The following is a 16,743-nucleotide window of genomic DNA, read 5'->3' as shown; positions in this document are numbered from 1 at the left end:
CTAGAGCATCAGAAGCCGGCTGGAATGTTGAATCCACTACCGATTCCAGAGTGGAAATGGGAGAATATAGCTATGGACTTCGTAGTGGGGTTACCGGCGACGTCCAACAGATTGGACTCCATATGGGTGATTGTGGACAGACTCACCAAATCTGCTCACTTCATCCCTGTCAGGAGTGGTTACTCTGTGGATAAGTTGGCGCAGGTGTATGTAGATGAGATTGTCAGACTGCATGGGGTCCCGGTATCTATAGTGTCAGATAGAGGGCCCCAGTTCACCTCCAGGTTTTGGCGGAGTCTGCAGAACGCTATGGGTACCAGATTAGACTTCAGTACTGCCTTCCACCCACAGACAGACGGACAGTCAGAGAGGACCATCCAGACAATAGAGGATATGCTCAGAATGTGTGTGCTAGATTTTGGCGGTTCTTGGAGGCAGCATCTACCTTTGGTGGAGTTTGCCTACAATAACAGCTATCATGCTAGCATAGGGATGGCTCCATATGAAGCTTTATATGGAAGGAAGTGCAGATCACCTGTTTGCTGGGAAGAGGTAGGAGAGAGGTCCTTAGCAGGACCCGAGCTAGTTGAGATCACCAGCAGGGTGGTACCCATTATCAGAGAGAGGATCAAGACTGCTGCTAGTCGGCAGAAGAGTTATGCAGATATCCGCAGAAGACAGCTAGAGTTTCAGGAGGGGGATTTGGTTTTGCTCAAGGTGTCTCCTATGAAAGGAGTGGTTCGGTTCGAGAAGAAGGGTAAGTTAGCTCCACGGTACATCGGTCCTTTCGAGGTGCTTCGGAGGGTCGGTAATGTGTCGTACAAGCTAGACTTGCCTGCTTCGATGTAGAGAATCCATCCGGTTTTCCATGTTTCTCTGTTACGGAAGTACGTGTCAGATCCGAGCAAGGTTCTTAGTGAGCCTGATGTAGAGATCCAAGAGGATCTCACCTATGTAGAGCAGCCAGTGCGGATCCTAGACACTCAGATCAGAAAGCTGAGGAACAAGGAAATCCCGATGGTGAAGGTCCTTTGGAACCACCACAACTTAGAGGAATGCACCTGGGAGACCCGGGAGTCTATGCTCCAGCAATACCCCCATCTGTTTTGAGGTGAGTGTTAGTTGTTTTGAGTGTCTGTATGTATGTTATGCGGTATGTTATGTTTATGCCACGTTTATGCCATGTTTCATGTGTTAGTTGAGGAACATTCGGGGACGAATGTTCTTAAGGGGGGGAGAATGTAATACCCGGCTAGACTCCGGTATCGGGATTCCTACCGTCCGGTGGAATCTCGGTTGTCGGAAACCTCTAGAAGGGTAAAACTATGATTTTATGAAATGTTTTAATGTATTTCATGTTTTTAAGTAAGAATTAAATGAGTTTTTTTGCATGAACAATCTTTGGAGGAAAACCCAGGTTCGGCCGCCGAACTTTCAGGTTCGGCCGCCGAACATGCATGCTTTCGGAGGGACTTTAGGCGCCCGAAAATTTTGAGTGAGGGAAATGCAGGTTCGGCCGCCGAACTCCAAGTTCGGCCGCCGAACCTTGCATGCATGCGGAGGCACCTTCGGCCCCCGAACGTGGCCTGGCCAGCCACCTATAAAAAGGGCACTTAGCCGAAATGGGAGAGTTTTCTCCCATTTTCAGCCACCGCAAGCTTCCGACCTCCCTCTCCCAAATCTTGTGTTTTTCCTTCAATCTCCACCATTTTCTTTGAGTTTTAAGGTTCCACAAAAGTTTTTGAGTGTTTTTAAGCAAGTTTGGAGCTTGGAAGTCTTAGAGCTAAATCCCTCCATTTTCCGAGCTAGGGTCGTTCTTCCTCTCGATCTTCAAGAGGTAAGCTTCGATCTATGCTTCTTCTATGTTTTATGAAAGTTTTATGCAAGTTGATAGGGTAGAATGCATGTTTAGGCTTGTTGTTAGGTTTATGGGTTTATGATGTGATTTGAACAATGTATGTTGGAAATGTGTTGTTTGAAGTGTTGTAGTTGGGGTATATTATAGTTTGAGACCCCTAGGTGTGATGTATGATGTGTATGCATGTGTAGAAACAAGTTTATGCATGTTTTGAGGCGTTTTGGAGGCTGTGGACACAAGGGAGCCAAGTTTCTGCCCTTCGGCAGAAACTCAGGTTCTGCCGCCGAAGTGACTTTCGGCCGCCGAACCCCCTTGTGGAGGCAGTTTCGGCTGCCGAAGCCTGCCCCCGAAACTCAAGTTTCGTCTCTGTCTGGGAGGTTCGGCCGCCGAAAGTGCCGCCGAACCTGCATGACTTTCGGCTGCAGAGGGACTTTCGGCCGCCGAACCTGCCGCCGAAAGTGCCCTGTTCAGCCATTTCTTGCATGTTTTCATGTGATGTTTTCAGGATGTTTTAGGGGGTTTTTGGGGAATATTTTAGAGTCATGTTCATGTATGTTTGGTCCCTCATTTGGGTCCACCTGTGTAGGTTCGGACCCGAGGAACCGAGAACCCCAGCAGTGAGCCAGCTGCTTCAGAGTCTCTTCAGAGCTAGCCAGAGGTGAGTGGAATAAACTTTAAGTTTTAAAGCAAATTAATGAAATATTTTAGCATGATTCACGCATCATGAATGCCATGAGATATATTAGGTTGTTTGCATTAGAATTCACGAATATGTTGCATTGCATACTTTGTTGTTGATGTGGATGAATGTTGAATGATCCATTAGCCCTGGTATGTCATGATAGCCTATATGAGTCCAGGTGTGCCTGCTACGGCTCTACGCCCCTGGCACTATGACAGATTATGGAAGTCCGGGTGTGCCTGCTACGGCTCTACGCCCCCGGTAAGTATAAGTAAGAAAGATAGGGGCTAAATGGTGACAAGTTCATCCTTGTTGTGAAATGTTTGTGTTATGGCGCATACATGAAAGCATGATTTAAATTGATGTTTTATTATTCTGCTCACTGGGCTCTAGTAGCTCACCCCACTCCCTTTATCCCCAGAGTTGCAGGTACAGGATAGATCAGGAAGTCGGCTAGAGTGAAGTCAAGTCATGTATGTTGTAATAGATAGTAGTGGACATGAATATGATGTAATGAGTAATTATGACCATGTAATGAATGATTTGATGATGTATTGAGGATTATAGTAGTGCTTGACCTAGAGGTATGTGAATCCCCATTATGTACAGAGTGTTTAATGAGTAATGATGTTAATGACCATGATTATCCAAGCTGATATGTATGATGATGATACCCCATTGGAGTATTTGATGAGGACTCCAGTGTGGGGTTTATGTATGATTTTGTGCATGCACAGGTTTTGCTTGGATAAGAAAAAAAAAAATTTTTACAGATCATGTATATGTTGTTATGTGTGGGATTCCACAGGTTTACAGGAGGTATGTAGGCTTGCTACGGGTCCCGGCGGCCTTAAGCCGATCTGGATCCTAGCGCCGGTAACGGGTCGGATTTCCGGGTCGTTACAGAACCTGCAAGACTGGGGTTAAGGGAGTGGGATGAGCTCTATAGCCCAGTGAGTAGAACAGTAAAACATATCATTTAAAACATGATCTTATGGAATGCATCATACCACAGACAATCCATATCAAGGGTAAACCTGTCACCACATAGTCTCAGTAACTCTGTCGTGCCAGGGCGTAGAATCGAGCACCTGGTCTTCCTGTCATATATGTATACGTGTATATAACACCTGTACTTACCATTGCCAGGGCGTAGTCAAAGGCTCCTGGTCTTTACTATACCTGCCAGGGCGTAGTCAAAGGCTCCTGGTCTTAACTATACCTGCCAGGGCGTAGTCAAAGGCTCCTGGTCTTAACTCAGAGACTATTGGATCATTCAGCATTCACCCACATCAACAATTAACTATGTAATGCAACATATTCGTGGATTCTAATGCAATCAACCTACTGCATAATCATGATGCATGAGATATGCTAAAAACGTACCATTGCTCAATTAAAAGAAATAAGTTTAGTTCCACTCACCTCTGGCTATCTGGACTGACTGACGCTGCAGGCTCTATAAACTCTGGAGCAGTACTCACGGCTGCTCTCTCTGGTTCCTCTGGTCTGTATAAGCACAGAAAGACTCAAATGAGGGACCAAACTAACTTAAGAATAACTCTATTAAACTCCCCAAGAATCCCCTTAAACTCACTCTAAAACTCATGCAAAGCATGCAAAAGAAAAGCTGGACAGGACACTTTCGGAGGCAGGTTCGGCGGCTGAAAGTCCTCTCCAGAGCCGAAACTCATGCACCTTCGGCGGCCGAATCTCAACTTTCGGCAGCCGAACCCTTTCGGGGGCTAGTTTCGGGGGCTGAAAGGCACTCCAGAGACGAAAGTCTCTAACCTTCGGCGGCACCTTCGGTGGCCGAACTCCCCTCCAGAGCCGAAAGTCCAAAAGCTCGGGGGCAAGCTTGGGCAGCCGAAGCCACCTCCTCTCACCTCCTCAGGGGTTCGGCGGCCGAATGTTCCTTCGGTTGCCGAACCTGAGTTCATCAGCAGGGCAGAAACTTGCCCTGCCTCTCGCCAAATGCACAAAAACTCCTCCAAACTCAAACACCTCACTTCCTCAACTTGCATACACATAAGTATATGCTTAAAGGGGTCAAAAACTACCTAAAAACCCCAACAACACAAAACACATAACACATAAACAAGCTTTTCTCACAAAATCATCAAAAACTCTCTTTTTAACCTATTCATGCAACTCTCTCTATAAACCCCATAAAACCATTATAAATCATGAAAACAAGTTCAGGATCTTCACTTACCTTTTGATATTAAGTAGATGAATGATCCTAACGTGGAGTTTTGAAGCAACTCTCCTTCAAACTCTCCAAAATTCACAACTTTGTGTTTTAAGCTCAAAACCTTCAAAATTACGTGAAACTCAATCAAATCTTTGCATGATTGGATGAAAACATGAAAGAATGTTCAAAAAGGACAGAGTCTCACCTCAGCAAGTGAAAGAAACGGCGAAGCTTATCCTTTCAACCGACTGAGGGCCGTTTTATAGGTGGCTGGCCAGACCACCTTCGGCGGCCATACGTGAAACCGAAAGCCATGCATGTTCGGCGGCCGAATGTCACCTTCGGCGGCCGAATGTCACCTTCGGCGGCCGAACCTGGCTTTTCTGCCTTGGTTCTTTTCTTTCAAAAACTCATTGCATTTTCACTTTAAAACATTAAAACATTCCATATTACTTTAGAAAACCATAAATCTTACCCTTCTAGAGAATCTCGACATCCTGGATTCCACCGGACGACAGGAATTCCGATGCCGGACTCTAGCCGGGTATTACAGAATGCAACCGATGATGGTATCTGCATTACACCAGGGTTTGGCGTAGGCCGTAGAATCTCCGTCTCCCTTGATGGCGTAGTAGTGTGGCGACGATGTCGTGGAGGATTCCTGGAGGATGAGGGTGCGTCGTTGTATACATCATGTGGAAGCGGTTGGGAAGGTGGCGCCGGCTGTGGAGGTGGTATTTGGGAAATGCGATCGAACAAACGAAGTGCATGAAACATTGAATTGACCGCATTTCCAATCTTGTCTATTGTTGGGTGACGAACTTGCCTCGCCCATAAGCGGCAATTCTCTAGACCATCATCCTGTAAAATGTATTTATTAAGATATCTATCCCCCAAAGTTAATTAATGTAAATATTTATATAATTAATGCATAAATCATAGTGAGTCGCCCATTACCACAGCCCCGATTGATGCATCTCTTTGAGACACCCACCGACGTGCAATCATTCTGTACCATTCCATATACTGTGAATGATAATGTAATGGCTGGGTCAGAGTATTGCTGGCGACGATCCGTCGGTGCCTTGATTCCCAGAGCATAATCCAATGTTGGTTCTCGATCATCCAGTTCGTAGTTGAAGAAGTTAATTTTATTGAATGTACATCAGCGGTTTGACGGGGTGGTTGTGGAATGAGCTGAGAAAATCCAAACTGCCTCAGCACCCTGTCAGGTTGATGTCACTCTACAATATGAAAACATATCAGTGGGACAACCGATTTCCATATTTGTCTTCCCTGTAGACAGTAATCTGGCATACCGTCCACCACAATATCAGAGTATGGCTCTCATATAAACTGTGTAGATAAGATAATATAAAAGGTTAGAATTGTAAAATTTGAAAAGACATGTAATTTAAAGGTATAGAGTGATGACCTCTTCGGCTTCCATGCGATCAAGTTGGTACCGAAGTTGCACAAGCACATGGGTTGTAACTTCAGTAATACTTCTAGCATTACTCCACCTATACAATTTATAGTTTGGAATTAGTAACAAAATGTGTTGATAATATAGTAGTACACAATTTATAGCACATACTGACTTCCAATCGGTGTATCTGGAAGGGGATTTATCTGGGAGATGGTAGGGGCAATTGTTTTTATTCTGTCCCATGCCTAAATCTGTAAAATATGCAGTGGCCCGCCAATTTGCTGCACTTGTGGTGATGTTGCCCCGCAGAGCTCTTTATAAAGCCAAGCAAGGCAGGCTGCACCCCAGCTATATTGACCACATGTGTTGAAATTAGCGAGTAGTGGCAAAAACATTAGATTGACCCTATGAGCAGACCGATCAACAAATAGGGATCCACCTATTAGTCGTAAAAGGAAAGTCCGAGTATGCCTCTGAATAGTAACATCATTAGCATACTCTGGAATTTGGTCAAAGTTATCTCTCAACCAGGTGAGTGCAACAGTATTTCCTTTCATAACTTTACGATCCGGGACTAAACCAAGCAAATCTTGACATATTAATTGCCATGGCTGTCCCGTAGTCCCAGTAACAGCACTGCCATCAACAGGCAATCCAGATATCAGTCCCATATCTTGGAGTGTAACTGTACACTCTCCATGGGGTAACATAAAAGTATGTGTTTCTGGCCTCCATCTCTCAACCAAAGCCGTTATGAGGTGGTGATCTAAGTGGAAGAAGCCTAATCGAACAGCTCCGTAAAATCCACTAGCCCGGAGATAAGGAATAAGCATGTCATCAATATCATGACCGTGAAATACGGTAGAGGATCGTCGGCATGTGATTACACCAGCCTCTTGTGGCTCATCCCACACGACTTGGGACCTATGAGATGCTTGGAAATATATCAATGAAGTATCACGTGGTCCTGGATTGATGAATAATCTACTGTCATTTGAGCCCTCCATTCCTGCAAAGGGTTATTACAACTATAAATTCACTAGGTAAATAATTTGAATGGGAAAATAATCTACTGTGAGACATTACTTTTAGTTCATATGAGAATGAGAGTACATGAAAGTGAACTAATAACATATATACGGAAATCCATCATCTAGTAACCATGTTCTACCTGTTGATCGGAAAATAAATAGGCATATCATTGTCAATATATTAACATATTACATAACACGATCAATGCACGTAGACATTTCAACAGCATTTCGATAGACAATGTGGCAAATATTTTGTAAAATCGCTACAATCATTGTCACTATAATCAGACAGGTCATTATCGAGTACGTTGAAATTGCTTGAACATGATAATTGACTATCGTCGTATACACTTGGAAATTCACTTTTTTGAGCATGGTATTTATCCAGTCTCATTTTCATAAGCGTAATTTCCTTAAGTAGTTGATCATTGAGCTTCTTTACTTGTTTACATGTATTGCGAGCCATGTCTGCCGATATAGCTTTTGGAATTGGCAACTCATGGTAGCCACAGTAAGCTTCCAATTCGCATCGAATCTCCCACAAACGTTGCCAATCAGGTTGAGGAGCAATTGTTGCATTTCCAAAATCAAAAATTTTTTTGGAATGATATCCGACAAATATATGGTTAGCAAAACCTTGTTCCAAACAAGCATTAGTTGGTTGATTTGAAAAACATTGCTTGTAACCATACCATGAACAACTGTTTGGATCTATATATTTGTCTATTACAGTATTATCACTATTATATTTTCTCTTTCCTCTGCTTGATTGGCGTGGTGATGACTCGCGAAGATCTTTAGAGGATGACATTTTCTGGATGTAACATGCCTATGATAAAATTGTTAAATGTCATAAACAATTAAGGAATCATAACGAATTACACATATTTGCTGAAAATAGGCCATGCCATGTCAAAATCATAAATTTTTATTCACAGTACAAATCTTTTTATTATGTCCTGATTGGCCACATATAGAACAATGATTTTTTCCCGGAATATTAACTTTTGCAACCCTCCAATCCATTTCATTTTGGATCCTCGATGATTTCGGTCGCCCTTTTTTCCTAATTCGATTCTTGTTTGGAATTAGTGGTAATTCATAATCAACAGGCTAATAGTCTGAATTACCCAATGGATTAAACATGTCTTCGTAACATTTCAGTGTCCTTTCGAGAGTATAGTAGCTATCAACGAATGGCTCATAATCCACAGACCTTGACATGCATGCTGCTATGGCATGTGAACATGGGATACGCATCTCTTGAAATTTACCGCAAGTACAGGTTCCTTCTATAAGCCTTACAACTTGTTTTTGACCTGATTTTGCACTTCTGACTTCGACAGCTAAATCATCACGATTAAATGTAGTAACACGATCGCCATTTGCGGACTGTGCATTTTTTTGTATGATTTTCCCAGTTGATTGGGTGAATCTATAGCCATCTTGTTGCTGCCCAAGAAATTGACTTCTTCTAGTGTCGAAGTAATGCGCACATTGGTAAAATATTTTTTCAACCATTGCTGTGATAGGCAAAACTCGAAAACCTTTTAACATTCCATTGACAGACTCAATAGTGTTAGTCGTCATTGATCCGTATCGCTTCCCACAATCATGGAAATGAGTCCACTTCTCCAAAGGAATCTTCACAGCCCATTTAAAGGTCTCGAGATTTACTTCCTTAATTTTATTCATCGCGTCATAGAATTTTCTCCTTTAGTTATGATTGGCTGTTACGATAAAATATATTATTCAGTATGAATAGGTTATGTAAATTAAAATTTTATATTTAAAATAAGTAATTGCAAATGAAGTTTTACCAGCTTTTGCAAACATTCCTTCATTGTTGCATTCTTGAATTTTGTATTGTAATTGCTCAAAATGTGACGTATGCAGTATCGATGATGTCCACTTGGAGGTTGCCACTTGATTTCTTAATTCCAATGTGATGATCAGAAATAACACATAAATCTTCGTGTTCTGTGACATAAGTTTGCAAACAAGACATAAACCACCTCCAATTATCTGAATCCTCCTTCTCAACAATTGCAAAAGCCAATAGAAATATCTGATTATTTCCATCAAGCCCTGTTGCACACAATATACATCCACTATATTTACCGTATAGGAATGTACCGTCAACAAAAATTACTGGTCGACAATGCTTGAATCCTTCAATAGATTGACGATAAGCCCAAAACATGCGATCAAATACACGAGAAGTACGATCAACACGATCGTTGATGTAGTGGGAATCATCTTCAATTACGAAGATTGAACCGGGATTGAAGTGACACACTGCAGTCATATACCTATGGAGCTTTCCATACGATTCATCCCATCCACCAAAAATTTTCCTAATTGCAAATTGTTTTGCCTTCCATGTCTTTGAATATGATGGTTCATATCCAATTTTATCTCTAACTTCTGCCTGAAGGGTTTTTATTTTAATGTGTGGTTGTTCTTCTATCATAGGCATAATAAATTGACAGACAAATTTAGTATCCAATTGAGGATGATCTTTGTCAACCGTTGGATTGGAACATGTATGCGGCCCATCATAAGATACAATTCTTCAGACCTCAGATCCCTCCTTCATTGATGCACGCAGATGCCATTTACAATTATGTTTTTTATATTTGCATTTAATACTATATGTTTTTCTCTTAATCTCATCAGAACAAAACTGATGATGTCTACGCAAATGGTACTCCTTCGCTGCTTCCATGACAGCATCTCTGCTCGGAAAAATCATCCCAATGGAAAATTTGTAATTTTTAATTCAGTAGACTGAGAGTAAGTAAGGTGAGTAAGGGACATGTAATGGGGAGGGGGTAAAATTGGGGGTTGGGCTGCGGTTTATAAAAGCCAGCCTAGCGCCGCTTAAACTGGTGCCAGGCCGGGTCCTGAAGTAGCGCCAAAATGCCGTTTGCCAGTAGTCCTGAGGCGTGCAGAAGACGCCTCGGGACTAACATGCCCAGCCTGGCGCCAGGCTCAGGTCGCGCCTCGGGACAGGTCTCGGGACCGGTCCTTGGCGCCAAGGACTTCTCTTCATGGCAGAGAATCTCTGCCATGAAGAGACTTCTCTTCATGGCAGAGATTCGTCTGCCATGAAGAGCCCTCGCCATTAGCTCGGGACCGGTCCTTGGCGCCACTGTAAGTGGCGCCAAGGACTTTCTGCCATGCAGAGAGCCTGGCGCCAATTTAAGTGGCGCCAGGATCCTCTTTCTTAATTTCATATCCTATTTTTAAACATATCTTTATATATATATATATATATTCTTTAATTATTATATTTTTTACACATCTTTATATTGTAATTTTAAATTTTGTATAAATTTTATTTATAAAATTTTCTATATATATATATATATTAAATTTGTATTTATATTTTATTTTTAAATTAAATAGACATATTAATTCAAATTATATTTTGCTTGTATTAACTTGCACTTTTTTCTTGCAATTTATGGGTGTTGTAGTAATTTATGTAATTGCAATATTTGAAATTAAAATAACCTGATGAGTAAAAAATTTATAAAAATTAATCATAATTTAGTTATATGGCAATGTGGCTTATAAAATAAATATAACTCTCAATTTTTTTTCTCTCAAATTTTTAAAATAATAAATATAATTTAATAGTATGTGGTTCTTTTATTAAAAATTTAATATTTTACATATGTAAATTAAATTGTAATTTTAAATATATTTTAAATTTTTTTATACATTCATAATTCTTTACAATTAAATTAAATATGTTTTTTTTAAACCTTATTATTTTATTATTTAAAATCAATTATTTACACATTATTTTTTATACATGTTAATGTAAACCGTAACATGCATATTGATTAAATACAATTTTTACTTATTAATTTACAATAAATATATTAATATTAAATATACATAACACAATAAAATAAATATTTTAAAATAAAAAAGAGATTACAAATTTAAAATACTAACTACTTATATAAAATTTAAATTATCTATATCTTTTTATATTTTCCAAATTTGCACCCTTCGCTTGAACGTTTAGCGAATTTAAATGTTTTTTCCCTTTTTTGTTCTAAATAATCATACATATTTACTTCGTAACTTGTCCGTTCGCCTCCTCCTGAAATTAATAAATCAGTAAATATATTGTTTCAAATATACATTAAATTAAATATTAAATTTAACTAGATACGTACCTCTTAATCTTCTATTCTCTCTTTTACAGAATTCTTTTTGCGAAATAGAAAGATTATATTGCAGACGCATCCAAGGTGCATAATCCAATTTTTCGTAAACACGAAAATAATAATTGACTATATCATAATAATTTTATATTTCGGATTTTGACCAAATAAAATTTAAAATCTTAAAATAATACAACAAAACAGTTTCAATCAAAACATTAACCATTTTTATATTCCGCATATTATAATCAGAACAAATTATTTCTTGCAAACAATAATTAAGCCATAAAATATGTTGAAAAAAATTACTACGAGGGTTTATTCTTAAGTTATACAATTTTTTCCACATTTTTTTCACTCTATTTTTAGCTAATTTATCTCATAAAACTTTTGGAACAATATAAATATACGACATTAATTACTTCAAACAGAAGCAGAAAATAAAAAAGAAGTGAAAAAATAAATCAGGTGGTGAAGAAATAATTAAAAGGAAGATAGAGTGAAAATGAGCGGGGTGAAAAATGGTGGGGGGGTTTATAGGGGTTGGGTTGCGTGGCGCCTGTTAAAGAGGCGCCAGGATGTTCTGAGATGCCTACGCCCTCTGTCTGTCAATTTCCGAGGCCCACGCCCTCTGTCTGTCAATTCCCGAGGCGCCAGGGAGAGACTGGCGCCTCGTTGACCACATATGGTGCCATTCAAAGAGGCGCCGGTGCTCTTTTCGCCTGTCACGTGGCAGGCGAACCCCAAATCCATAAATAAGTTTTTCCCACCCCAAATACCCGAATAAAATTTCCCCCGACCCTAATTTTGCAAAAAGCCCCTAAATTGTCTTTGATAAGAGAGCAAATGAATAACCTAACTTCATGTGGATAGAAAATTGATATCAAATGGCAGAAAATTTACAAGTGAAAAATAAAAATAAAAAACATTAAATTTAATTTGACTTTACACTTACCTAGATTTGGTAGCTTCAAAATTCGGCATGAGAATACAAATTACAATTGCCATTTTCTTTAAGACATTGACAGAACATTCTATTCTTGAGAGACTTGAAGCAACTTGAGCTGTTTAGATCTTTGGTTGAGACTTTTATACAACACTAACGTTTACTTACACAACTACTACTGTGTTCTCCACAATTATTGGATAGGAAAACTACCAGCTAACAGTCATTCTGAATACAGATTATTAATAGCGAATGACCCGAAATAGCAATCAGAAAGGGTGAAAAATTTCATGGTCAAAATAATAATAATAAATATATGATTTATTTCATGGGGCATCATCATCCAGAAGAGCTTTATAAAAGCGTTTTCTTTCTTCAGGGTTGAACAAACCCCCTAGATCCCCACTATCACATTCATCTTGTTCTGATACTTTAATGCTATTATCCTTCCTTTTCTCTGACCTTACAGAACCTATTCCTTTCTTCTTCATTTTTTCCAGATTGAGTAAACGGTGCCTTTGATTATACTCATGAAGTCCATCCTGCATTAGATCCCCAAATTTATCCTTCACCACAACAAGTGGATCCTTCTCAATCAGTTCTGTCCCATTATATCCTTCTCTTAGAAGAACTGTATAAATCTGGTACTTATTCGAGACGTAAAATATGCCGGGATGCTTGAGCAGCAAAACATTCAATTTCTCTGGTAAACTGAACTCTCTTCTAAAATGACCCAGTTTCACAATTGACACCTTCTTCCATAGAGTCAGCGAGAGCAACTCGTGTACTAAACCAATAGTTCTTTTCTCCATCTCTTTTGAACCTCCCAACAAACCTCTTGGATCCACGTAAGGTGAAATATAAGGATTGGAATTAAATTCTCGAAATCTCTCCCATGATTTAACCCAAGTTGAAGGTAACGTACACGCAAAACATGGCTTGCTACCCTGCTTTTGAGCTGATGCTTCAATTGCAGAAATTGCAAATTCTGGACACCATGATACAAGCTCAATCTCCATTGAGCTCTTTCTTCCACTATGGTTAACAATTCGAAACATATCAGGATGCTTCGGTAGAATTCTAATCAAATAATCATCTGGAAATCCCAAATTCCTTTTCAGCTCATTAAGTTTGACAACATTTAGTCGTTGATTCATGCTCATCATCAATAATTTAGCTAGCCGCTCAACATATACAGGTTCCTGCATTTCTTTCACAGATTCTTCCTCCTCCACCAAAGCCATCATCCGCTTTGTTAATCGACAATAATACTCATCATTCTCAAGAAACACTGAAAAGCAACAAGGGTACTTCTTAAGCCAATTGAGAGCTTTTCCTTGAAGATCAAGCGTCTTAAACTTCTTCTGGAGATAATTTACAGGTGCCTCCTGGTTCGGGTATCTAAGTATTATGTTCTTGATTTGATTATTGACTATCCATCTTCGGTTTCGCGAGAGGGCTGACTCAAGATCAGGATCCTTCTTCATGGACCACAGTGAGAAATTTCGGATAAGATAAATAGGTGATGATATTGACTTCAACCTATGATTGCAATGATTAAGGTGTTGGACAAACATGCTGTTAATCACAATATGGAGCTTAGCATATTCCTACAATTTTCAAATTTGAGCCTGTAAAAAAGAGGTGGTAACAAAGAATGAGAAATGAGAAGCAGGAAGAATATCATAATGTACTCATAGCATGAGATGGGAAAACAATGGAAAATTCAGGAACTAAGTTTTGTACTATTGAAGCAATCATCAATTCAGTTTTCTTTTATATAAAATTTGAATATCAAGATAGTATGTCGAATGCATTTTGAACACCTCAGAATACATTTTAACACAAGGTATCATATGACTACATGAGACAATAATCACCTCTTTTTCCCCTTGTATTGCCTCGACAGTCCCAAAATCTGGCCAAACACCTTTCTTAAACCCACAGAACATCTAATGAGTAATAACCACCACCACATCCCAAAAACATCATCTCCGCTCTCTGAATTGTTAAATTCACTGGATTTTGGAAGATAATCACCACAACCTCTGTGTGGTTAAATTCCTGCAGTCATATTGATGTTTATCTATTTGAAATACCTAGAGCTAGAAGTTAGAAATTCTAAAAGATGTATCATGTTCATTAAAAAAGTAAAATTTCTAAATTCTAGAAGCTATATCATGAACCTGCAATCATAATCTGACTTAAATTCTCTCTCTCTCTCTCTCTCTCTCTCTCTCTCTCACTTACAAGTTTCTTCTTCAGAATCTTCACAAATTTATGCATTACTTGTTCCTTTAAGAACCAGAAAAAATTCAATCCATTATTATCATATATGTACTGTTAAAAAAAAAAAAACAATGGCACACTCACTTAAGCCGTTAAATTAACTTCCCCCTTTAGAACCATATACATAGATCAACCTCGTCAACTTTTTGCTGCTTTCATATTTTCAGCATTGTAGCAAAGCAATCTACATCAAAGGCAAATGTAATCATTCGATATAACAGGATGACAAGCCTTACAAATTACACTTAATACATATTGTCATAATTCATATTTCATACTTAAAAAAAAAAACAATATGTTGCTTTACCATTTGAGGATTTGTTTCTCAACCGTTGCTTCCCCTCGGTTCCCCTGGTTTGACAAAAATTTGAAATCAGAGCTTGTTCAACATCACCTTACCAGGCTCTCCTCCATCCCAAATTTTTCTAGCACTACAAAGATTTCAACTAAATGGGGACACTCTGTAAATTCACAGCCTATTTGTTTAAGAAATAACAATGGTTTACATTTCACAGAAAGTTAAACAATAAAAAATAATGCAAATACTTTCTCAATATGATTATTCCATCATTAAGTAGCCAAAATCGGACATCTTGCTTCAATTCTCAATCAAAAGGAAATAGGGTTTTCTTGATATCAGCTATTACCTTTTTTGCCCAGAGATTTCAGATACAACAGTGAGAAGTTATATGCTAGGTGGTGAGGACCAGCGATTAGGGGCAATGTGGTAAATAACAAATCATTGGGACGGCTGTAGGTGAGGACGATGAGAACTGAGAGGTGAGTTTGCTTTGTGGTTTGAGACAAGTGGAGAGGTAAGGCTGCAGCCTGCGAACAGAAGTGGAAATAAAAGGCTATAGGTGAAAGTCAATGACAAAACCTTCGGCCGCTGTGTGCGGTGACTTATGAGCCGCGAAATAGAGGAGTCGAGTTGAGAGTGGCGGTGGCAGGGAGCTGAGAGTGAGATGGTAATGGAGGAGAAGAGGGCACTTATGTCGAAACTGATTTAGATAGAGAGAGAGAGAGAGAGAGAGAGAGAGAGAAGGGGAAAAAAATTGTAGATACTCTTGAAACAATTTAACGTTTTTAAATTTAATTTTTTATGAAAAAATCCGATAAATTTAATTTTAAATTATTTTTCAAAAATTTATTGATTAATTTTTTAATTTTAAAAATATATTACACAGTTAAATATTTAGTTATTTAATATATGAGGTATGAAAAAATATAATTTTTTTTTATAATTTTATAATTTTATTATATATTTTAATTTATATTAAAATAATATATAATATTATACTGTTAATAAATAAACTGTAATTTTTAAACGTTATTATGAATATTAATATAAGAATTATATTATAATATATTAATTTAATATAATTTAAATGATAAATTTTCAAATAAAAATAAGTAAAATTAATATTTTATATATTTTTTAATTAATAATTATATTTTAATTATTATATTAATATTTTTTGACAATATAAAAAAATCACTATTTAATATTACATATATTATTTTTACACAAATTAAATCATAAATTTTAAAATAAAAATAAATTACATATTATTTTTTTATATTTTTAATTTATTAATTAATGGTTCAGTTCTTGGACATATATACTCTTTAGTTTCTCAATATTGAATGATTTTTAAATTTTCCTACAATACTAATTATTAAAATTAATAAAAAAAATTAATTAATAAGAATTTTAAAAATTTCATATCTTTTTTAATATTTTTTTAAAAAAGTCTTAATTAACTCAAATAATTTAAATATTTTATTAATTTATATTTAAATTCTAAATTTTTAATTTTGAATAATTAAATCAAATTATTTAAAATTTATTATGATTTTATCTAAGAGTTTAATTTAAATTACAATATGAAAATATCACTCGTCATCCCACTTTATTTTTTTACTTTTTAATTAATTATATTTTTAATCTATTAAATAAAATAATTTAAAATTTTTCATAATTTTATATTTATATTCCAACTTTTTTTATCTATTTAATAAAATAATTCAAGTCTTTTCATAAATCACTTTTATATTTTAATATTTAAATTTTAAAAATGAAATAATTATCAAAATATACAAAAAAAAAATCAACAACTATATCCT

At 37.5% G+C, this 16,743-nt stretch overlaps 1 protein-coding gene across 6 annotated transcripts; it reads right to left on the bottom strand.

The window, feature by feature from the left end:
- Positions 1 to 12,287: 12,287 nt before the first annotated feature.
- Positions 12,288 to 15,621, bottom strand: LOC110630381 (protein WHAT'S THIS FACTOR 1 homolog, chloroplastic). Of its 6 annotated transcripts, none has more exons than XM_043949923.1 (5): positions 15,264 to 15,621; positions 14,924 to 14,967; positions 14,578 to 14,800; positions 14,208 to 14,391; positions 12,288 to 13,958 (listed from the first exon to the last, which is right to left on the bottom strand). In XM_043949923.1, the coding sequence occupies exon 5, from the start codon at positions 13,902 to 13,904 to the stop codon at positions 12,654 to 12,656; it is 1,251 nt and encodes a 416-aa protein (XP_043805858.1). In that variant the 5' UTR covers positions 13,905 to 13,958; positions 14,208 to 14,391; positions 14,578 to 14,800; positions 14,924 to 14,967; positions 15,264 to 15,621; the 3' UTR covers positions 12,288 to 12,653. The 6 variants fall into 6 exon arrangements, with proteins under 6 accessions (XP_043805858.1, XP_043805860.1, XP_043805859.1 ...); XM_043949925.1 differs by having other exon boundaries at positions 12,288 to 14,391; positions 14,578 to 14,622; positions 14,701 to 14,800; XM_043949924.1 differs by having other exon boundaries at positions 12,288 to 14,391; positions 14,701 to 14,800.
- Positions 15,622 to 16,743: the final 1,122 nt, after the last annotated feature.

This window comes from Manihot esculenta, chromosome 13, assembly GCF_001659605.2.
Source record: "Manihot esculenta cultivar AM560-2 chromosome 13, M.esculenta_v8, whole genome shotgun sequence".
Taxonomy (NCBI): Eukaryota; Viridiplantae; Streptophyta; class Magnoliopsida; order Malpighiales; family Euphorbiaceae; genus Manihot; species Manihot esculenta.
The sequence above is the reverse complement of the archived record's forward strand: the minus strand, read 5'-3'. Positions and strand labels throughout refer to the sequence as shown.